At 33.8% G+C, this 24,098-nt stretch overlaps 1 protein-coding gene and 1 long non-coding RNA gene across 2 annotated transcripts; one reads left to right on the forward strand and one right to left on the reverse strand.

The window, feature by feature from the left end:
- Positions 1 to 854: 854 nt before the first annotated feature.
- Positions 855 to 23,502, forward strand: LOC149902895 (uncharacterized). The gene is made up of 7 exons (XM_090109333.1): positions 855 to 995; positions 1,617 to 1,977; positions 12,678 to 12,916; positions 14,714 to 14,802; positions 18,365 to 18,570; positions 20,695 to 20,837; positions 22,267 to 23,502. Exons 2-7 carry the CDS (start codon positions 1,907 to 1,909, stop codon positions 22,431 to 22,433), a joined length of 915 nt encoding a protein of 304 aa, XP_089965459.1. The 5' UTR covers positions 855 to 995; positions 1,617 to 1,906; the 3' UTR covers positions 22,434 to 23,502.
- Positions 16,752 to 18,265, reverse strand: LOC149902896 (uncharacterized). The gene is made up of 2 exons (XR_016457491.1): positions 17,690 to 18,265; positions 16,752 to 17,563 (listed from the first exon to the last, which is right to left on the reverse strand). It is a non-coding gene; the product is annotated as an uncharacterized LOC149902896 (long non-coding RNA).
- Positions 23,503 to 24,098: the final 596 nt, after the last annotated feature.

Consider the following 24,098-nt stretch of genomic DNA (forward strand, 5'->3'; position numbering starts at 1 on the left):
TTTTAAATAAAATAAATAAACTGATGTTTGTCAAACCGGTTTAATCTGCTGACTGCGGAGTATGGCTTTGTACCCTCTGCAGAGTCAGAATCAAGTTTCAATATTCAATTTCATTGTGAGGCTTGTTTTTTTTATATGCTGTTTTTCTTTTTTTAATAATAGAACATGTTGTGTGGTCGCGGTCGTAGTGAATATTAGAACTTTTTTATATTAAATCATGTACACATCAATTACATGTTACCGTCAATAATAATAATTATGTCCGGCGGACCACTGTACACATGATCGAATATGGTCCAGAGCGCACCAAGGTCCAATGCGGTCCGTACCAAATTCGAACGTCTGTTTATACTTTATGGTAGGTACGTAATACGATTTTTTTTGTCGTGTTTAAATTTTTAACTAGCAACCACAGCAAGCCACAGAGCAAGTAATGCAGCTAGCAACAGATCAACTTCGCGACCGCGAGCGCGATGGCCCCATAGGCCGCATTTCCATCTGCAAGAAAACTTCCGCAAGAAATGTCCAACAGTTTGTCAGACAGCAGCTTGCAACCATGAGAGCAACCATGTAGCAAGTGCTGTCGCGAGTGTCGCGACAGTTTATCAAGCGCTTCAAGCTTTTGCAAGATATATTGTACCTTAAGCATTGTACACACTTTCGAGTTGTAAAAGTGCAATAAAATAAATATATTATTAGAGAATTATTACCTACAATTAAAATGAGTGTTAAAAATATTAAACAACAGTAAGTAGAGTAATTTTAGCACACGGAAGTAATGTTGGAATTTAATGCTGCCTTCGCGTAGTACTGTGAATGGACAATTTCAACTATTGCATTCGTGGTTCTGTCAAGTGTCAACACAGTTGTCATTTCACAAAATAATAGCATTTGCCATCTTGGATTTTATTTTTATTCCACAGACTGAGTTTGTTTGTAGTGACTTGTTTTCCTGTAAAATGTTCAATTTTATTTGTACAGAAACTCTTAAAACTGTAAGTACCTTTTAAATGTAACTTTAATTAACAAAGAACATAAAAAATGATAACTGTCGAACTCATCTACGGACATTTGCTTGCTCGTAGTAATGTTATTTGTTAAGGTCACATGTCTGTAGCACTAATGGTATGGTACCTATTTAGCTAATTTGCGTTTAAAGATCGGTTTTACCTATGACACAAAACCGACCGACGATATATGTATGAACGCGTCATCGCGAATATGTAAATATTTTTAGGTAACTAGTTACTTTGACCAGATATTTGTAAAAATTACCTATACCTACCTACTTTACCTTTTTACTAGACATGCACAGAATGCATATAATGTAGTTAAACATGTATAAGTATAGATTCCGTTATTGCATATAATATTATATACTAGGGGTGCGCCCCGGCTTCGCCCGTGGTACATATTTCGCAATAAAAGGTAGCCTATGTCCTTTCTCGGGTATCAAAATATCTCCATACCAAATTTCATGCAAATTGGTTCAGTAGTTTAGGCGTGATTGAGTAACAGACAGACAGACAGAGTTACTTTTGCATTTATAATATTAGTATGGATTATACAAAATGAATGTGTGGATCAATAGTACTTTATTATGGATTTTGTTTCAGATGCCTTCATCAACTCTCTGTTTGAAGTCAAGTGCTTCTCAAAGGGTGTCTTGAGTGTTGCATTAGTTATTGTTTTAGTTTAATATTATATATTTTATTATCATTATATTTCTTATTATATCTGCTACATGTCACACTTAAATCAGTGTTATCAGCACTGCTCGAGATAAAACACACCTAGACTTATATTTTTTGTGTACTATCAGTTGATTTCTTGCTTTATACACTAAGGCATTCTTTATAAATATTTTTATATTTTCATCTGTTATTTAAAATCATTTTTTGCAACAATGGCTTCAAGTGACCCAGAGATACGGGATGGATTTACTCTTCCTGTGTGGATGAAAACAAAACCCGTCAAGTGAGTATTTTAATGATAATTATTTTTATGTTGTTCATAGCATAGGTAATATTATGTGTAACATATTATTTTAAAAAATTACATGAATTCATGTTACCTTCATAAATAAATATCTATAGATTTATATTTAGTTATAATACATAAGTACCTACATAAATATATTCTTTTGTGTAGTAAAAACAGACTTCTGCAAGTTTTTAAATGTATTAAATAACAAATTTGTATTACATTTAATACCGTATTTACCTATTCATGGTTGTATTCGCCTCGTCACTCAACAAAAGATTTGTATCCTAAACTCATCATAACATTGCGAATGTCGTCGCGAAAGACTGTTCACACTAAATTCGTGTAGTTCAGTTGGCGTTCGCCATTCGTACCCTTCGATTTGCGTACGAATATTCGCACATAACGCGAATACGCTAAACGCAAGGTGAATAGCGACGGTGTTTACATATATGCGTATTGGTTAATCGCCTCATTATTCGCATGAATGTGTATTGTGTAAATACACTATGAGTAGCTACTATTAAGTATTCTGTGCTATGAGATTAAATTTTTAAGTAACATATTAATTTTGCGACTAAATCATCACAAAGACCTGTTAATTAGAAATGATTGTAAAGATAGATAAAAAAAATAATAAAATAATAATTAATAAGAAAAAGAGATACCTAGTTGCATTTACCAAGCTATGCATGCACATTTTCTATATTAAATTTAGTTTCAACTAAAGCCCTGCATGACGTGTGTTAGGTGAAATATGCAAGGTTAAAAGTTGGGCAATTAGGAATGTTGGTAGGTACCTATATTACGAAAGGCTTCATAATATGACCTTATCTAAAATATAATAATGAAGGTACCAGTGACGTCATATCATAATTATTGTTGATGATGTGTTTCATGATGCATGTGTGCTAAACTGATAAGTCAATGATTTGGTTGCTGCGCATATTATAGGTATATAATCGTAAAATCTTGTTGCATCGTGCATCGTTCTAATAATGTCAATCGGACCTAACTCTGTTGCTTGTTATAGGGAATTTATTAGAAAGGACTTCTGAATTTGATCTATCCATGAATAAACCTACATTAATTCCATAAAATGCTTTTCCTGTATTATTTATTTATTTTTATCGTTGGATTTTAGGTAACTATTGATAAAGATTATTTGTTTTCTAAATTCGTACAGGTGTGAAGTCACGGTCAATCAATCGTGATTACACGTCACAGCGAAAGACGTTGAACATGTTTATTTCTTTTGTTAGAATTAGGGTTCCGTACACAGACATGTATATTTAAGTAGACAACGCAAGTACCGCGATCTGTATGAAAACCAAGCGTGTCATATTTTTTGTACTGACCTTGACGCGTTATGACGTCACGAGCGCTTTTTAGTGATGTTAATTTCATTTTACGCTAAATCGATTAGGACGCCACTCGCGCGGCGATTCTAGTATCGTCCTATCCCATCGAAGTAAATCGAAAGAAATCAGATCAAACTAGATCTATGTCTAAGAGGTAGTCAAATAAATGAATCGTAATCGATTACTAAATCGATTCAAGACAGAAAAATGATAATTACCATAGACAGAGGGATGATAAAATAAACCTTTTAATATTCTAACAAGTAAACTAATGTGTTTTAGCTTTTTCTTACATATGCCCATTGAGTTACCATGTACTACGTACTAGAGAGGCCATCGAAAGAAAGTAATGAAACAATCAATCTTTATGTCCCGTTGCATCGATCCATTTTCCTTTTATGTTCGGGTTACTTGGAAAACTGAAAAAACAAACATAGTCTAAGCAATAAGGAGTTTTCTTAAAAAACTCCCAAGATGACACTTTAACTAATGGCGTCCATGTCATAATATTTATTTTTAGTACCTTTGTATTAAAATACTTAAAAGTTCTAGGTCAAGTCGTATTAAATGACAAAAAAAATCTATGCCTTTTTTTCTGAAAAATTGCTCCTTCAAATTATCATTTTTCTGTTCGATTATAAAATCGATTAGAATCGAGAACTGTTGCATCAAATGAACATCACTAACCACAAAATTGGACAGAAAAATGAGAACAGAAAAATGAGAAGACGCTATTCATTGCTTGTTATCATACGACGCGATCTTTACCGTGCCAAGTAAAAGCCGCAATGTATTCCGAATCATTTCGTATGATTTGGTATCCGTGTTTGTCACGATCGTTTTCCACAGATATTCTTTATTTGATTTTAAAATAAATAGTGCATATTCTGATTAGAAAATTACTTACCGGTGGAAGGAAACATCTCTGCTAACTCGGCCACTCACAGCTGTGGAGTTTCTACAGTTTATAACGGCGCAATTCGGCATTTTACTTTATTCAGCTTCACGTCTTTCCTTGGCGAACTGCAAGCGCGGACTGAGTGTAGGCCAGCGTCAAGTAAGTTTCATAAACTTAGTTTGGACACGGGAAGTACATACACTCGCTTAGTCTATCTTGATACATGTCTGTGGTTCCGTATTATTGAAATTAGTTATGCAATATTGTGAAATGTAAACAATATTGGTATAATCAGTGGCAGAGTACGTGTTCCGTAGAATTTTTTTAATCGACCTAGGTATTTTCCATAGTAGTACATAATTAGAAATTTGCGATAATATTTTTGTACTTCTTACGATAAGGATTTATTTACGAAAGATAAATAGTTTATTTACAAAAAATACCACGCCATTTGAACATACATACCTATATCCTCAACGTGTTCCATAAACATCTGTTAGTTGTATTACTTTCATATAACATATTAGGTATATCTTATTCATTAGAAAGATTGTCCAAGAGTCAACGTTGCATTCAAGATTAATTTGCATCTTATTCCTTACTTTAGTGACTATAAGTAACAAAAATAAATTTTATAACTAAGTATGATTCAGATCTGTTTCCAAAACATCTGATAACTATAATATGTATTATGTAGATAATGCTTAAAATTGTCTAAAATCATTTTATTGTTCGAGAATCTTCCTTACCTTCACTCATGGAAAATACACTCCTCAAGTTTTTCTTGGCAAAATTTCATCTTGGCAGTCACAATACCTACAACATTTTTATTAGGTGTAATAAGGAAACCAGAGTAGTGAAAATACCTCTCAAACAATATAACGTTCTCTTGATTTTTCATTATGGCGATCTGCACTTACTACTTATTGTATAGGTAGGTATATCTACATATTTATGTAACAGTTATCAATCATGAAATTGTTATCAATCGATGACAGAACTTTCTTTTTTAAAAATTACTTGTGTTCGTTGATAACCATGTGTTGATAACTGAAGTTTTTCTTGATTTGATAACAATCCAAGCAGTGCATAATAGTTTCGCTGTCAACATTTTTTATTTGTTTGAATGTATCCTCACAGTATTACCATCCTACAGTATGGCGACGAATGTACTTGTGCAGAGAAACGGAGGGGAACTGGCGGGGGGTCGGGCGACGCGGGCCGCTTAATGCAATCACGCTGAGTTTGCATTAACTATCGCGAAAGGACGACGCAGTCGTATTTTTTGTGTAATAATTTTATTATACATAGGTACTTACATATTCTATTATGACGCGCAAAAACTGTTCCGTTTACGGATGTAAATCTACATTGAAATCCCAGAAGGAAACAATATTTCAGAAAGATTGTACATATTAATTGTATCTGTTGAATTAAAATCAAAGCTATGTATATGTTGTCCTCATTATTTTCTAATCAGATTGTACATCCCAATGCGAATGCATTACTTAGTTAAATGGTATAATATACAATTAAGAACATCCAAAAATAAAGTGTCCAGTGTCCACGTAAATAATATTTAGCAGTGCAATATCTGTAATTATATATTTATGAACAAATAATTACATCAGATTTAATAATCGCAATTATTTTGAATGTACATATGAATAAATGATTTCATCATAATATTAATAATCAAAATTGTTTTATTTCCCATTTGTTGCAACCCTAGCGTATTTTCGTGTGGCAGCGTAAGTACCTACGCTGGCGGCGGCATCGCGCGACATCAAAGGCGATTCCTTACTGTAGGAAATAATATTGTAATACTGTGGTATCCTCATAGTTGTTTTGAATTTGTACAACTCACGAGTCACGACACGTAGGCGCGGTTTTATCACAGTATTACAATATTATTTCCTACAGTAAGGAATCGCCTTTGATGTCGCGCGATGCCGCCGCCAGCGTAGGTACTTACGCTGCCACACGAAAATACGCTAGGGTTGCAACAAATGGGAAATAAAACAATTTTGATTATTAATATTATGATGAAATCATTTATTCATATGTACATTCAAAATAATTGCGATTATTAAATCTGATGTAATTATTTGTTCATAAATATATAATTACAGATATTGCACTGCTAAATATTATTTACGTGGACACTTTATTTTTGGATGTTCTTAATTGTATATTATACCATTTAACTAAGTAATGCATTCGCATTGGGATATACAATCTGATTGTAATGAGGACAACATATACATAGCTTTGATTTTAATTCAACAGATACAATTAATACAATCTTTCTGAAATATTGTTTCCTTCTGGGATTTCAATGTAGATTTACATCCGTAAACGGAACAGTTTTCGCGCGTCATAATAGAATATGTAAGTACCTATGTATAATAAAATTATTACACAAAAAATACGACTGCGTCATCCTTTCGCGATAGTTAATGCAAACTCAGCGTGATTGCATTAAGCGGCCCGCGTCGCCCGACCCCCCGCCAGTTCCCCTCCGTTTCTCTGCACAAGTACATTCGTCGCCATATTGTAGGATGGTAATACTGTGGTTTTATCGTGAATTTGCGCTCAGTAACAAAACTTGCGAAAACGTACATATTTAAAAGTAAATATTATTTATTTTGATAGTGCAACACCCCACGTAGCTCACGCTTTATCGCTCTTTGTTTACGATTCGCGAATTGTGTATAAGATAATGAATTTAAAACTTATAAAAACATATTATAATTATTATTATCAGCAGAAAATCCTGGAGGTCTTGTAAGGTCGCCAATCTAGTTATTTATAAAGATAATAAAGCACACTATTGTGCGAACACTTATGTTAGGGGCAACTCATTTTTGGCTCGTGCACGAATGTCTCAGTCTTGCCAAGACGAGCTTGAATAATTCTATTAAATGGGTGCTTTTATAATTTACCGTGGCACGGCACGGTACCGCACGTTTTTATCGTCACGGTAAATTAGGAAAGCAAAATGTATGCATTTGTATGCAAACGCTTTTAATTTACCGTCCACGGCAACGGCACGCCGCACAGTGGATCCAAATTCAAGTTTCATGGACCTAGGATTCAATATCGGTCTATCGCGCTGATTTTTTTTTTCAAGGCAGATAATTGAACACCGATCAACTTTTTCTAATGGTAAAAATCCCCAAGGCGTATAGTTTTTGAGAAAAAAAATTGTTGAGTTTTTTTTGTATGGAGAAAAATATTTATTATTTTTTTTCTCGCGTTGCTTTAAATTGCGAATGCTTAGATTCATATATTAAGTAAGTCCGGATGATATAGTATCCAGAAAAAAATAAAATATCTGCATCGACTTGCAGCCCCGCGCAGGAATGATCGATAAAAATTTCAATTTTCCTATGCTCTTTTCTCTTGTATTACCTGCGTTTTGTTGCTCAATACTTGCTTATTCGTACTCCTTACATGACATTAATGAATATTGAGAACATTTCAGCCCACTAAATACGTTAAGTTATATTTTTATATCTTAAAAATTTTCAAAAACAGGCAATTATAAAATAAGTCACAGTACAACGTAACCCGTGCCTAGAAACCAATTAGGTAACGACAACAACCTATCTGGAATGCGGTGTTAGTCCCAGTTAGTTCCGAGTATATAAAAAAACCTCGTTAGTGCCCAATCGTTAACGATGTACAAGTACATAAACAACCTCGTTAGCTTTAACGAGGTTGTTTATATACTTGGAAAGATTAAGAGATGTTAAAACAGCCAAGGATTTGTCTTCAGGAATGTCTTGCTTCTTTTTAATTAACAAAAATTCTGATACACTTGGTAGTATCAGGGTATTTTTCCAAATGCTCTAAAATTTTCGCAAAAGCTGCTTTGCCGTGAGCTTTTAACTTTTCAGTAAAGCAATAAAAAAGTTCCTCTTCATTTTTTTCACTCATAGTAGAGTCGGATCGTCGTTTTTTTTTTTGTTTATTGCTCAAATCTTGGAATGGAACTCTAGATATCTTTTCAGTGGATGTACTTGCTTCAGCAGTGGACGTTGATGGAACTGATTCAACTATAAACAAAGAAAAGTTGGTCTGAGTTTCTTCATCTACATCCGCACAATCACCAAACAAAACATTTAAGTCCACCGAATCACAAGTAGGCCACTGGATGTCAGATTCCAACCACCTTTTATTGTTTTCCCGAGTCAGAAACGTCTTCAGAGATCGGCTTGACTCAGACCATTTTTTCGTTATAATGTGTATAACTACGAGAAAAATCTTTGTGTTTACTGCGATCTTCTTCAGACAGTTCATATGGGATTTTTGAGATGATAACTTCAAACAAATGGTTGAAATTCTTCAAATCACCAAATTTCCTCATAATCAGGAACATATCCAAATTAGTACTCAAGCCAGCCATTGTATAGTATTCGTAAATGTCGGAAATATAATGGAGCTCAGTTTAATGTGCGGCTTATTTCATGGGCGTAGCCACGGTGGGGCAGGGTGGGGCACTTGCCCCACCCTGGCTCTGGCCTGGAAAGTACCTAACCAAATCTAAAAAATTAAATTAAATTATCTAAGTACCTACTGACTACAAAAATTAGTACCTATCCGTAAGAAAATTCACTCTCGAAAGTCGTCACACAAAAAAATGCGATCTAAACAAAAAACTTGCGCACGATTGACCCCATGCGTTAACAAACGTAATCCTTTTATATTTCGTTTGTGTGTTTTTGGCCGATATCTCGGAAACTATCCACTTAAAGGCAAAAGTTATTATGACTTTTTTGTAGAAAGTAAAATTTCGCATCTTTCATTCCTTGTAAACTTTTTTGTAAAACGTACCGTTAACTATTTATGGCCCATTTAATGAACCGTTTTATCGTTTTTGGCTTATAACTCTTAAAATATTGGATTAATCAATAAAATACATCTTTCCATTTTTTTAAGCTTACTGTATTCTCTACAACTTTTGTTTCAAACTTTTTTTTAGGGTTCCGAACCTCAAAAGGAAAAAACGGAACCCATATAGGTTGTTGTTGTCCAATGTTGTTGTCACTATGTTGTCCGTCTGTCTGTCTGACTGTCAACACCCTTTTTCTCAAGAAAGCGTGGAGATATCAAGCTGAAATTTATATCGAATACTCAAGTCCACAGTCCCTTGAAGCTGTGAAAGCCAACGCAATCAAAAGATACAGCCGTTTTATGCTGCAAATTATCGCAAATTTCGACATTCGCAAGGGAATTAAAACCTACACCGTACTTCCCGTGAACACATACTTGAAATTTGGTAAAAAGATTGCTTTTTACCATAAGACATTGGTCTTATAGCACAGAGAAAGGAAAAATTGCTAAAACATACATACATTTTAGAGTTACAACATAATAAAAAGTAGATTTGTTCTGGGCCCTCGGTGCGCGATTCAGACTCGCACTTGGCCGGTTTTATTTGTAATGCCCACAATTTTTGAGTTATTTAATGTTCAATGTTGGATTACCGGGCTTAAAATGAAGAATTTCAAGGTATGCATACCATATAATTCTACAAATTCAACAAACTTATTAAAAATGATGTCCCGTAGTACTTCAAAATTAATAGTTTATTTCCTCAACTGCAATAGAATAGACTTTTAAAATATTTCATTTTATTAAATTTCGTACAATTAAATAATATTGAGTATATTATTTTATATTCTGATGCAAAAGTAAAATAGAAGTAGTTAAACGAAAAGAGTTTATTTAGAAAAATGTGTGAAATTTTATATAAAAAAATCTAAATTTTATCAAAAATCCAAATGCATTGGATATCTCTTCTTCGTCTTCATTACATCCTTAAAAAAAACTTTAAGGCTCCCGCGTCACCCGCCGAGCGCCGACATTTCTACATTACAACTCAAAAATTATTTAATAATTTAATTAATTATTTCATTTCATTTCTTAAAAAATGGGTAGATGCATTTTGTTGATTAATCCAATATTTTGACAGTTATCAGCCAAAAACGATAAACCGGTTCATTAAATGGGCCATAATTCGTAAACAGTAAGTTTTACAAAAAAGTTTACAGGGTGTAAAAAATGCGAAATTTTACTTTCTATAAAAAAGTCGAAATAACTTTTGCTCTAAAGTGGATAGTTTCCGAGATATCGGCCAAAAACTTTTCTTTAAGATTGCGAGCGAAGCTCCACCTGGATCTGTCAGCATTTTGTGTTTTTATGGTCAGTAATTAGTGACCCTAAACTTCCCGTGAACCCAGAATCTTGAAATTTTGTATTAAGTAACGTCTTATAGCGCAGATAAAGGAAAAATTGCGAACTCTTTAGGTTTTGATTCCCTTTCAAATGTCGAAATGTGTGAAAATTTGCAACACAAACGGCTGTATCTTTTTTATTGCGTTGGTTTATAACTTTGATTTTTTCACAGCTTCAAGAGTTCGTTTTTTTCCTTTTAAGGTTCGAAGTCCTAAAAATTAACCGGGACTAGACTTAGGATAAAGTTGCTAGTTACATATATTTTTTTTTATTTTTGCCCCACCCTGAGCCCATGGCTAGCTACGCCCATGGCTTATTTATATAAATTAAGAGTACTCAGGTACTAAGGGCATGCAGGATTAAATGCGACCGAGTATATAAACAACCTCGTTAAAGCTAACGAGGTTGTTTATGTACTTGGACCTCGTTAACGATTGGGCACTAACGAGGTTGTTTATATACTCGGAACTAACTGGGACTAACACCGCATTCCAGATAGGTTGTTGTCGTTACCTAATTGGTTTCTAGGCACGGGTTAAGTTGTACTGTGACTTATTTTATAATTGCCTGTTTTTGAAAATTTTTAAGATATAAAAATATAACTTAACGTATTTAGTGGGCTGAAATGTTCTCAATATTCATTAATGTCATGTAAGGAGTACGAATAAGCAAGTATTGAGCAACAAAACGCAGGTAATACAAGAGAAAAGAGCATAGGAAAATTGAAATTTTTATCGATCATTCCTGCGCGGGGCTGCAAGTCGATGCAGATATTTTATTTTTTTCTGGATACTATATCATCCGGACTTACTTAATATATGAATCTAAGCATTCGCAATTTAAAGCAACGCGAGAAAAAAAATAATAAAGATTTTTCTCCATACAAAAAAAACTCAACAATTTTTTTTCTCAAAAACTATACGCCTAGGGGATTTTTACCTTTAGAAAAAGTTGATCGGTGTTCAATTATCTGCCTTGAAAAAAAAAATCAGCGCGATAGACCGATATTGAATCCTAGGTCCATGAAACTTGAATTTGGATCCACTGTGCGCCGTGAACGGCAACGATCTACCGTGCCGTTGCCGTAGCATACTGGGCTCCCTATCAAATCGTCGCGGCATTGTTGAGAGTGTAGTGTGTGCGTACAATAAATTTGTATGTGTGCGTGCGTAGCCAAGAGGCGCGGGAGGCAGGGCGGCGCTTTTAAATTATTACTCAGATGAGAAAGTATGTAATAAAACGATTTTGTTGACATCCGAAAATAATTGAAAAACTTATTTGGGTCTTCCTTGAGCTTATCAAATAGCGTGTAGTATGACCCTTCTAAATATTTTACTTTTAAAAGCGGATGTTGCCAATACTTTCTAGTAATATGTCTTTTTTTACGTCTTAAATATAACAAATAGAGTATAAGTAGTCGCTGTCTCTTCGAGAACATGTCTGCACTTTGAAGACGCGCAATATTTAACGGCGAATTATAAAATAACCCTACGGCACGGCATGCCGTCCACGGCCACATCAAGCAAATTTTTCCCTGCCTTTGACCTCTGTATATAACGTCACAGTTGTCATGTGCTTTCTCGTTCGAGGGAGTGCGCTTATGAACAAGTGCGATTGGTCCGCTCGGCTCTCCGTGACGTCAACGTGTTATTTTTGTTTATGCTGCCTACTCGTAATACTATCTTGATAAGATATATAAGTTCTACAAACTAAACGTTGTCAGAGCAGCATAAAAGTGTTATAGAATTTACACAGCTCTTAGTTAGCGTTTCGACTTCATATGGCATTACTCCTATAAGTAATCCAGTGAATTTTTAAGATTTTTGTGTGAACCGTTCAACAATGAAACGTAGGAATCTCTTGATACGTTTTAATAACTTTAATAGTTTAATATTGTGAGTAAAATAAATTTAACTAACGTTGTTCGCTTTGATGTAGTTTAATTAAAGTGGAACCAATATGTCTATTATATTATGTACATAAATAATAAACTATAAATTAAAGAAAATAGAGCAACTGGTCAAATATTATCTTTAGTGCATGGCCATTGTAGCTGGGTTTAAGCATACTTGTCTTAAATTGAAATAATATTGTGTTTAATTGAAATATGTAGGTATACAAAGCGCCTACGACAGAGATATTCCAATAATGTGTAAGTTTTTGTTTGTTAATAAACGGTTCTTTGTTTGCAGAGAATTTGAACCATTTTCCACATCGCCGCCAGCGCCAGAGGATTCATTCTACATTCGCTACCCAAAACCGGACGTTCTGTTTGGAAAGCCCAAGATTGACAATGAGTTACCGAAGATTAGCAATGAACAGCAGAGCGAATTGACGGCTGCGTACAACAGTATTAAGGAGCGGGATTGGTCCAAACACACGAAGCCCTGTCAAGATGTGCTGCATGGTATTGCTCCCATCAACACTGCAGGTAATTCATTAATAAGTTTTTTTATTTTTTTAAGCTATTGCATAGCTTCTATCGCGGGCCTTGAGCGCGGGAACCGAATCCAGAAATTTAGTAACGAAAACCCTCACGCTCCCCACGCCGACGGGCGCGGAAGTGTGGCTGGAAGGCATAGCATGCAATAGCTTTACCGCGGCAGTCCCCGAGTGCCACATGTCTTTTTTCTTAAATTGGTTTCATGGAAACATGCTGTCTGATATCATTTATATTTTATTCTGATTGTTAACTCATAACTTCAAACAAAACAAACTAATTTTGTTGTATTAGGTACACATATAAATATAACATCTTTAAGTTTTAAATCACATATGGACCAATTATTACAAAATAATAAATCTTTAGGCTAATGTGCTGTTACAATTATCATTTAATTTATTATTAATGTTGTTCTCTTAAAATGATATCATTATCGGTTATTGAATGTAGGTACATATATATAAATTAGATATTATATACGAAGATTAGTAAATGATGCATTATATTTTATATTAAAATACATATGTATGTATATTGTATAATATCTTTAATATGAGCAAATCAACTTTAACTGTAAAGAAATAGTATTCAAAATGACTCAAGATACAAAATTGATAATTTTTTTCTTAACACATCAAGAACATTTACGTTTGACGCACAGTAAGGTAGGTCGTACTCGTTTGGGTTACTCATATCGTGAACCTCGAAATGACACTTTCTTTCAACAAATAGGTACATTTCTTCAAAATGTGTGATTTTTAGGATTCCATTTAACATTCCTACTTTACTTCTCTATGTAATCATGCCATCTTGATTTATCATATAAATTCTTTGTGTTCTTGCGGTGTGCTGTTGATATAATTTTCTAATTATATCAACAGCACACCGCTCCGTCGATGTAAACAAAAACAACGTACGCTAACAAGCAATAAACGGCCTGTGAGTCCTGTCCTTTTCTCTCGACGATAATATTGTGATGTAACAAACACGTAGAATAACATGTCATAATGGAAGAAACCATATACGTCTTGAATATTCAATCTTAATCTACTTGTAAACAAAGTGTTTCATAGTTTCGTGAATAATACCGATCTATACACAATAAGTGGCCTGAATATTTTGAACGGTGTCCAAGCTATAACTATAACTGCAGTCGGAGTGTCATTTGGTTGTACGATTTGATTTGACCCGCTTTCCAGTGCAATTGATGCCACTGAGCCAAAATTACTAGTCTATAAGCTCATAGATTGTCCGTTTGATATAAGCTTATAATCCGCGAGTTCTATCTATTCGAATGGCCCGATACAAATTTGAGCTATATTAGTTTTAAAACGACTAAATTCAATTGTTAGTTTTCCGGTATAAACTATTTGTTTATTCAATAAAGTATTTGAAAATTATAATACTAAAATCCACTAACGAATTAAGACGATTTTCTTTGTGGGCTCGTCTTCCGTGACATTTAGAATTCTCGTCAATCGGGTTTTAAGAATATCGGTCAAAAAAGTACTCGTAAGATTATTATTGACACTGCATGAAAGGCAGGTTAGGTAGCATGGCGCAGGCTTTATAGAACAATGCAGTCATTTCTAAATATAGACTCGGTCTAGCTATGCGGATATTAATTCGTTTTTTTTTAATCATGATTAGGAAATGTAATCAGCGTTATTAGACTTGAAATAATAATCTTTCTAGTAGTTAAGTAGGTCAGTGTTATACGGAATATTTTGTTTTTGTCTGATTATTATTGTTACTGTTACATATATAAATATGTTTTATTTCCAGTTAATCCGATAAATTCAAAGCCTAAACCGGCGGGCACGGACGATGGTTTCAAAGGCGAGGGAGCGGCCTGTGGCAATTCTGTACTCAAGGTTAGTTCGCTTGATCGAATATGGCTGTTTGAATTTATTAGGTCTCTTGTATATATTTATTATTTATTTATATACCTACCTATATAGATACTATTGCAGAACTACTTTAAGATCAAACGAATGAGGAAATAATAAATGGAGAGTTGATATCCTTCTGTACTAATAAATAATAATATCTTGCCAAATGTTAATATGTATAAATTATTATTATTTGATATCTTTTATATCTCTTTGTTTCTTAATCTGCTTTGTTTATACTTTATAAGTTATTAAAAAATAACGATTTATTTAATGTCTCATGGATCGACTATCGGCATCTAGACGGCCAAGGTTAGTTTGTCATATGTGTGTATTGATGAACTCTCACACGGATTTCTTATCTTATTCATATAGGTAACTGTAATTTAGGTATTTATTGCATCAGTCATATATTCTTAATAATAATCAAATGTCTCATTTGATCTTATAAACACATAGTATATTAATTAATAAATAAAAACACGTGTTAAACACGTCTACGTTTCTCGGTAACTGAGAACGCACTAGGCCAATGTGACCTGAATGCATTTGTGAATGTACATAGTTAGGTACAATTAGACTGCACTCACGGTACTTCCGAGCTCATTGTTCTATTTCTAACATGAGTGCGCCACTATTTCAGTCATTTATTTATTAGTATGCGTCGAATTGAAATTACGAATCTGAGTTTCTTGTTAATAATATGGTACGTTCTTTCCTTTCGAATACCATCTTGGTTTTTTTAGTTAATACGTGTTGAGAGTTACCACTAGTTTAAAATTTATGATAAATATTATCATAGTTTTGTTTGGGTATATATTTTATTATCTGACAAACCTTACCATGTTAAATAAGGTGGAGTTGATTTAATATCCATAATAATTCTAATAATAATCATTATTTAGTATTCCCTCATCCCTGCAAGAATCAAATAAGGAAATAAATAATAATAGAAAATAGTTATTTACATACGTACAAAATATCTTGCAAACACGGAGCCACGCATTAAGCAAGTTTTAGACGTAAGCGAATCTTCACTCAAATTCAACATATACATTTATTTCAATCTTTACATTGATTCCCTGCTAAATAACTTTTATCGTTAGGTTAAAATTACCTGGTAGAGGTCACTACCTAGCCGCTTATTGTTGTATGTTAAGACGATACACAAAAAAAAATCCACTGCCTGGCGGGCGGAGTCTAATAGCTCGCTATCGCGAACGCGGGTGTGCGCGAAGTCATTCTTGCAAACTCGCCGCGCTGCCGCTGGCCGACTCGGGACAAACATGTATGGAGTCGTCATACAGTTATAATATTGTTATACATTTATTTAATTGTTGATTCATTGGTTTTATTTTCTTGCTTATAAACAAATAATCTTCTTTTTAACAACTACTTAGACATTATTAATAATTATTATTATTTCGTAATGTTTACTTTATTACAAAATAATACAGGTTATAAATAATCTTTAAAATAACAAAAAATATTGTTACTCTGAAAAAATGAAATGGTACTCAATAACGCGGACTACTGAATTGATTTAGATAGGATTTGATGCTGACGTAGATATTACATCATGCCCAGAAATGAAAGGTACTATTTCTGAAAGAAGTTATTTACCCTAATTCTTCTCAGTCAAAGTCAAGAGTGGAAGATATCACTAATACAGTAAAACTGATGCGAAACTTTGGATGTTAATTTGTATATTTTTTTGTTAGTTGTTACTTAATCACGTCAAGACTACATTACCAATTTTGATAAAATATAGCTAATTGCCTGGATTTACACATAGGATACTTTTTATCCGAACTGAACACTTCTGTGGGATAAAACAGGATTCACGATATAACCTAATTCCACGCGGGCAAAGCCGTGGTCGGAATGATATTTTTTTAAATAAAAAAATTGTTTAAAAAAAACACAAAATATATTGACGCATGTATTTATTTTTTGCACTCTATTATAATAATTCTAATTATTCATTACAAATAATCAAAATAAAATAGCCAGAACAAAGTTAGGCCCTGGTAGGGTAGGTAGGCAGGTACAGCAATGTGAGATGAACACTGGCTTATTTATACCAATACTAATGTATTATAAACATTAAATTAAGTTTACTGTCTAACAACAAAAATACATAATATTAGCTAATGTGAAAACGAATCAACCAATCATCCCACAACAATGAAATGTGCACACAAATATTCATCCAAATCGGTTCATGTGATTAGGAGGAGTGACTGCAGCGCCATCTTCCGAGCCCAATTGTGTTTCCAGATCACCCAGGAACTCAATTTAATATACTTACACAAAATTTTTCGAAATGAAAACTCACATTACTATGTAAATATGAATATAAACCTGTTTTAGTACTAAGCAATTTCCCGCACAGGTGTAGTAAGTATAAATGAAACAAATATCAACATCAAATTCTTTATACAACATACTTATCTACCACCTACTAAGAAATGTAATTCTTGAAATTTTTTCGTATTTTTTTTAAATATAATACTACTCCAATGAGCTCCTGTTCCATATTACGTCCGCCATACTTCCACTAAGTTCACCATGATTTTTTATTTCTTTGCACTTTGTTACTTTTTGTTAAAAATGGAATCATGCGATAAAACCAGTAGAGCGATGATAACATACATTTTTGACTGAATAAAGGTACTCACGAAGGAGTGGGTTCACATTGTGAACAATCAGTGGGTTTATTTTCCTTCTGGATTCCGGATTTCTGAAAAGATTATCTATGCTATAAATGAAAAAACCTTACACATTCGTTATGTACTTAAAAAAGGGGTACATATCAAACATCGTATATAATACAATTATCATCAAATTTAAAATAAAACCAACTTACTTCATTAATTTGTTCCAATTGTAAGCATTCTTTTTCCTCCAACATTTATGTTTCTTCTTCTTATTTTCTTTATTGTCCCCATTTGTCTCATTTTGTCTTATTGTGTTGTCACCCTTTTTTACGATGGCGCGAGCGACACAAGTTCCCCGTGTGACGGCCGTAGCGGGAATGACTCGTGCAGCGATCGGGGTAGGAAGGTACAGGGCGGCTCTCGCTATATTGGCTGGTCGCGCGCTAATTTCAAGTATTTCTTGTTTATTTCAAAACCATCGCATATTTCAAAATTCTAAATCGGTAGACGTATAGGTTGTATGTTTTATAGTTAATATCCAAAAAGTCGTAACTCTACGTTTGTTATTTTGAAGATGCCAGAGATTAAAAAAAAATAACAATGAGAACTTTGTATTTTTTTTCTATCGAGAAAATATCATGGAATCATGTTTCTAAAACGGTAGACGTATTGTGTTACTATTGAACTTTCTTGTCAAGAATTTTCATCACGACAACTTTAATAATATAAAAATTACGAAGGTTTAAAAAGGGCCGTAAATGTTAGAAAAATTAATTCATCACCTTAAGTTTTTCTTTATTATGGTTTAATTTTTATTTTTGTAACGCAATAAATAATATTTAATAAATAAACTATAAAGTAAATACGTCATTTTAATATTCCAGGTGGCAAATCAGATAGTATCGACTCGTTCGCCCCGCGGCTTCACGGTAGCGTCGCCAACGGAGGACTCGGACGCGCCAAGTGTTGGCCCAAGTTCTGATGGCCGATACAACCTGATGGCGCGACGTGGCAGTAGGAGCTTGCCCACTACGCCACTACACTCGCCACCATCCAGCCCCAATAGCAGACGCAAGATGTATAATAATCGGTGAGTTGGACAATGAAATATATGATTGAAAAATTAATTAGATATCCTAAAATTAATTAATTAGATATCCTTCCGTACTCCGGTTGTCTGGAAGAAATCGCTATTTAGAGATAAGACCGCCATTTGTTTTAATTTATAATTAGATTAAGTTCATATTTAAGTTATCTAAGAGCAATAAAGGATAAATAAATAAATAAATAGATATGGGTGACTAAAAGTAGAACTTCTGCCAACTCTTGTAAGTTCCTTCAGCCAATACTGGTGAGTTAGGTTTGGGGGTGAAATCGAGTTTTAATGAACCTTTTCTTGTCGCCGTGGGAGTCAGAGCTTGCGTACACTGTTACAAACAAACACTCACTCAAACTAGACCGAATAGTAAATGCAAGACATATGATGTGATCGAGTTGTGTTCAAGTGAACCATAATGTCAAAAGAAAATGAAATTATTTTATTTTATTGATTGAGGTTCGATATTTGTAGTCTTGTTGATACATGCTTTGGTTGATACATATTACAGATTGTTCCTTAATTGTTACATATAAATGACATAATGAGTTCTGTACATTGTAAACTAAAATAAACATGCAAAGATGCCAAAGATTCATACCATTTATCACTTCTGCTAAAAATATAACACCTTCATATTGCAACCTCAGATGTTTTTACAATGTAAATGTTAATCTTACATTCATTTTCACTATTTATGTTTACAATATGAAAATAGTAATGGGCATGTTGATAAACAAAAACGGATTTTTATGGATTATTTAATACACAGAAGTGAAATATCTAGTTCTATCTTATCATTTTGGAAATTTTACAATCTCGGAGATAGATAATAAAATGTTGTTTATAATCTTGCAATGGCATATATAAAACAATGGTTATATGCGAAATTATAACCGCATGACGTACAATTGAAGTGAAACAGTTGTAAATAGGCTATTAATTAAAGGGTTTATGTAACTCAACGCCATTGTTTTATAACACGTGTTTTAATTATAAACACGTGTATATAAACATAATATTCAATTTAACACAGATAGATTGTCGTAATGAATATTAACGTGAGTCCCATTAACGAATCGATCGTGATAGGAATTGACTAATTTAACTTAAGTTCACATTATTAATACATTAAGAAACTCAAGCATATAGAATTATAGAGATTAGCAACACACCAATAGAATACGGCTCACTTTAACCATAGAACTCTAAATAACAAGGCAATAGAAGTGGTAAGCGCGCGTGACATTGTCGCCGCTCAGGTGGTTACCATGCCACATGACCATGACCATTCTTATTATCACGTTTAACACAAATTTCAACCTTATTTCTATGAGTTTATGTTCAAAGTTATATCTATTGAAAATTGACAACCTCTGTTGTAGAAAAGCCGAATTTTTGCGTATTGGAGCAAAAATAAACAAAACGTCTCATATGCTTAGGGATTTTATTCTAAAATAAACCGTAAATTCGTGCGTTAGGATACATATTAAAAAGCTTAATTTAATATTTAAGTTAGTTTTCACTAAAATCAAGCTGTCCAATAAAAGGCATAGTTTACTTGTGTGTACTGTTTAGCTATCGGTTTAAATGTGTTGATTTTGGCGACAGCAGTTTTCATACGAATTATGACATTATAGCACTTCTATGTGTCTTGTTATTTAGATTTCTATGACTTTAACGGATAAGGTGGCTGGAGTAGTATTATTTTATTAATTTAATTTCTTTGAAACAATTCATTTGTACAGTAATTAAAACTGGCGTAATCATAATCTCTCTCGAGGTACGCCAGATCCTTATCGGTCATACTCTTTATTTTATTAACATCCTATTAATATTATAAATGTGAAAGTTTGTAAGTATGGATGTATGGATGTTTGTTACTCTTTCACGCAAAAACTACTGAACCGATTACAATGAATTTTAGCACACATATAGAGGGTAACTTGGATTAACACATAGGATAGGTTTTATCCCGGAAATCTCACGGGAACGGGAACTATGCGAGTTTATCTTTGAAAATGCAGGCGAAGCCGCGGGCGGAAAGCTAGTTAATACAATAAACTTTTAAATTAAATAATATAACATCCATTTAAAAGTAAATTTCTTCTATTACAGTTATTTCACATCACCTTTTGAGCCCTCCGAAGACTCGCACGGCCGCTCGTGGCTGACTATGGCTTTACTCGGCTTCAAGAAGGACTTGACTACATCCACGTCAACTCTTGCTGAAGAAGAAATAATTGAGAATAGATTACAGAGTGAGTAACATTTTGTGTTGTTGTGAACGTGACAACGTCTTATAATTCGACAGAGCCGGCTGCACGCACGAAAAAACATGACTCATGCGGCGTTACCTCGCTCTGAGGCGTTCCATGTAAGGCTTGAAGTGCAAACGAGAGCGCGGAACGAGCGACAAAGAAGCACAATCGGACGTTGTCACGTTCAACTATCGTTAGTAAACCGACTTTACAGGCAACCGATTTGTTTTATCAATTTTTATAAAAAAAAAAGTATTTGTCCCAGTGAACCTTTTTTGAAGAAGGTTCATATTTTATGCCCAATTAGTGAATGAGAATAATGATATTTTTTTCGGATGCCTACTGTTATACTCTTCTTAAATTTACCTTTCCATTATAATAAATAACCCTACATAAAAATTTATATTTAGATTAAGTGATATCAATCCTATTTTCAAAAAAAAATGTTGTGTGGTTTTATGAAACCACGGTAAAAGTGAAACTGTTCGAACGGTTCCGAACACTGCTTTGTGTAGTGGTTAGGGAGCCAGGTGCAAATTTGGTTAACTATTTCCTCTCAAGAGATAATTCGTCAGACGCATGAGAGTATAGTATTATAAAGCCTCGTGAACGTCAGCTGGCGCTCGGTTGGGGGGGTAAGCGGTTGTAGCCTCCCACGCACATAGGAAAAAAAATACATTCATTCATTCATTTCATCTCAGCTAAAAATTTGTCAAATTGTAGCTAACCCAATATCTCAACGAAAAAAAATAGTCAGCTGGTTACAACATGGTGTATTATACGTCAGCTGGTGTCTCGAACATGAAAGTTAAATTTAAAGAAAAATTTATTTTCCGTTATTTCCTCTCAAACAAAAATTTACCTGATGATAGCTTATATGTAACTGTGGATAAATATATATGTCAGCTGGCTGTATCTTGGTGGAAAAACCGTCAGCTGATACGGGAGGCTACAACCGCTCTTCCCCCCAACCGAGCTCCAGCTGACGTTCACGAGGCTTCATAATACTATACTTTGATGCATTTTACTAATTACCGCTTGAGAGGAACTTGGTCATAAAATCTGCTGCTGGCTCCCGGACCATAGCGCATGTCGCGTGACGGTCGGCTGCCGAGTAGGTATACCTACTCGGCAGCCGCGATACACGCGACATGCGCTACACAGACCAAAAAGTTTGAGACGATGTAATAAAAGTTTCACTTTAAAAAAAAATCTTAATATATATAAATCTCGTGTCACTATTTTTGTCCTCAATGGACTCCTAAACCACTTAACCGATTATAATAAAATTCGCACACCATGTGCAGTTCGATCCAACTTGAGAGATAGGATAGTTTAAACATGTAGGTACCACGGTCGAAGCCGGGGCGGACCACTAGTAATTACTATATAATATTCCCTATATAAAAGTATGTAATTTTATTTACAGGCGGCAGTCTTGCAGAATCCGTCGAAAATCTCGGTCCATCTCCCAAAATGAAAGATCCAAAAATAATCACAAGCGATTCACCAAACCAAGCTAAGAAACCGCCAACCTTCCGACCGAAACCTTCTGAACTACGCGAAATGAACTTTTGGTCACCAACTTCTATGTAACAATAAAATCTATATAAATCTAATACAATTGACAATTTTATCTTTGAGTGTATATCTTCTCTATAATATAGAATAGTTATGCAGCTTTTACGACAAACAAAATGTGTAATAGTTTCATAGTAACGGTTTAATTAAGCACTTTCTATTCACATATCTTTCTGTAGAAACGATTTGTTAGAATGAAAAGAAGTGACAGTCAACATTTTTATTTTAGCATCGTATTTTTGCGAATTCAGGTCAGTATAAATTAACTTGATTTTGAAGGAAAAATTGTGGAGTATTGCATTTTTATTATCAGTATTTGGATTATTCAATACACAACGAATGGATAATCTTTTGAAATTATAATATAGAGCTTTGGAAGAAGGTAGGTTTGATGGACGCGAGAACCGTATTATTAGTGTTTTTATAAACATAAATATGTAATAAATTCTTAAACTAGTTCTTTATTGCAGTTTTGACAGGAATTAGTTTTTCCAACATACTATTCCATTATATGTAAGGTTCATTTCATTCGCTATGTTATTAATTATTATTAATAGTAAGTATGTCATCATTTCATTTAGATTACGTTTTATTCGCGTTTTAGGTTTGTCTACTTATGTAATTATGTATAGCGTTTGTTATCCCTTTCAATATAATACAAAATAGTTTAGTTGGTAGTCTGCACCATTTTACATCTGTAATGTCTGTGATCAATTTGAAGGGTATATTTTTGTATTTCAAGAGCGGATGGATATTATATTTATTAATTATTTCATATTTATTGTTTCAATGTCGACCACGAGATGTAGAAAATAAAGTTTGTTTTACAATTGACGAGGAATGTAAAGGTGTTTATGGATATGACAATCTCAATAAAAAAACCGCCTGTTTTAACGAATTTTATAGCACCTTTGCGATGGGAGCTCGGAAATGTTTTTTTTTTTATTACCGTATTATTAATATTTTATTTGTATAAGTTTAATGCAATTTTAATGAACTATGTGTGTGTTATCATGAGCAGTTAGGATAGTTGAGAAATAATAAGAAATGTATGTTTAAGCAAATAAACTTCTCTCTATTGAAATATTTGTTTTTTTTATTTTGTTCAATAAAGATCTTCACGCAACATAGAGGGTAACTTGAATTAACATTATCCCGGAAATTTCACAAGAACGGGAACTATGCGGGTTTTTCTTTGAAATCGACGAGCCTTCGACGAGCGACGAGCAACGCGAAGCGACTTATTAAAATATTTTATTTTCTTAAGATATTGCAGTACAGGTCTTGAGGGTGTGGGGTGAAGTTAAGATTACGTGATATTCAATTTATAGTTTTAGGTCGTTTGAAATGAGAAAGGAAGGGAAAAATCTTAGATCACAAGACAGCATTTTAATATCAAGAGACAGTATTTTTTTACTAAAATTGCAAACCCCTTTTGACGTATGTGCTCTGGCGCAGGTTGGTATTTGCTTTTGATTTCGTATTTTCTTTGACAAGGGCGATGGACGATTGTCATGCTCCATCTGCCTTTTATTTTGTAATCTAAGGGTAAAATTATTGTAAACAGAGGAAACATTACAACCGTACCAAACAACACACTCAACGATCCGTCATTAGATGGCGTTATACACGAAGATGACAGCATTAGTTCCGAATTTCGCCACGTGCTGAAAATTCCGT

Source organism: Colias eurytheme, chromosome 14, assembly GCF_061535395.1.
Source record: "Colias eurytheme isolate Ceu_HAF_F1 chromosome 14, ilColEury1 Martin Lab GWU primary, whole genome shotgun sequence".
NCBI classification, from domain to species: Eukaryota; Metazoa; Arthropoda; class Insecta; order Lepidoptera; family Pieridae; genus Colias; species Colias eurytheme.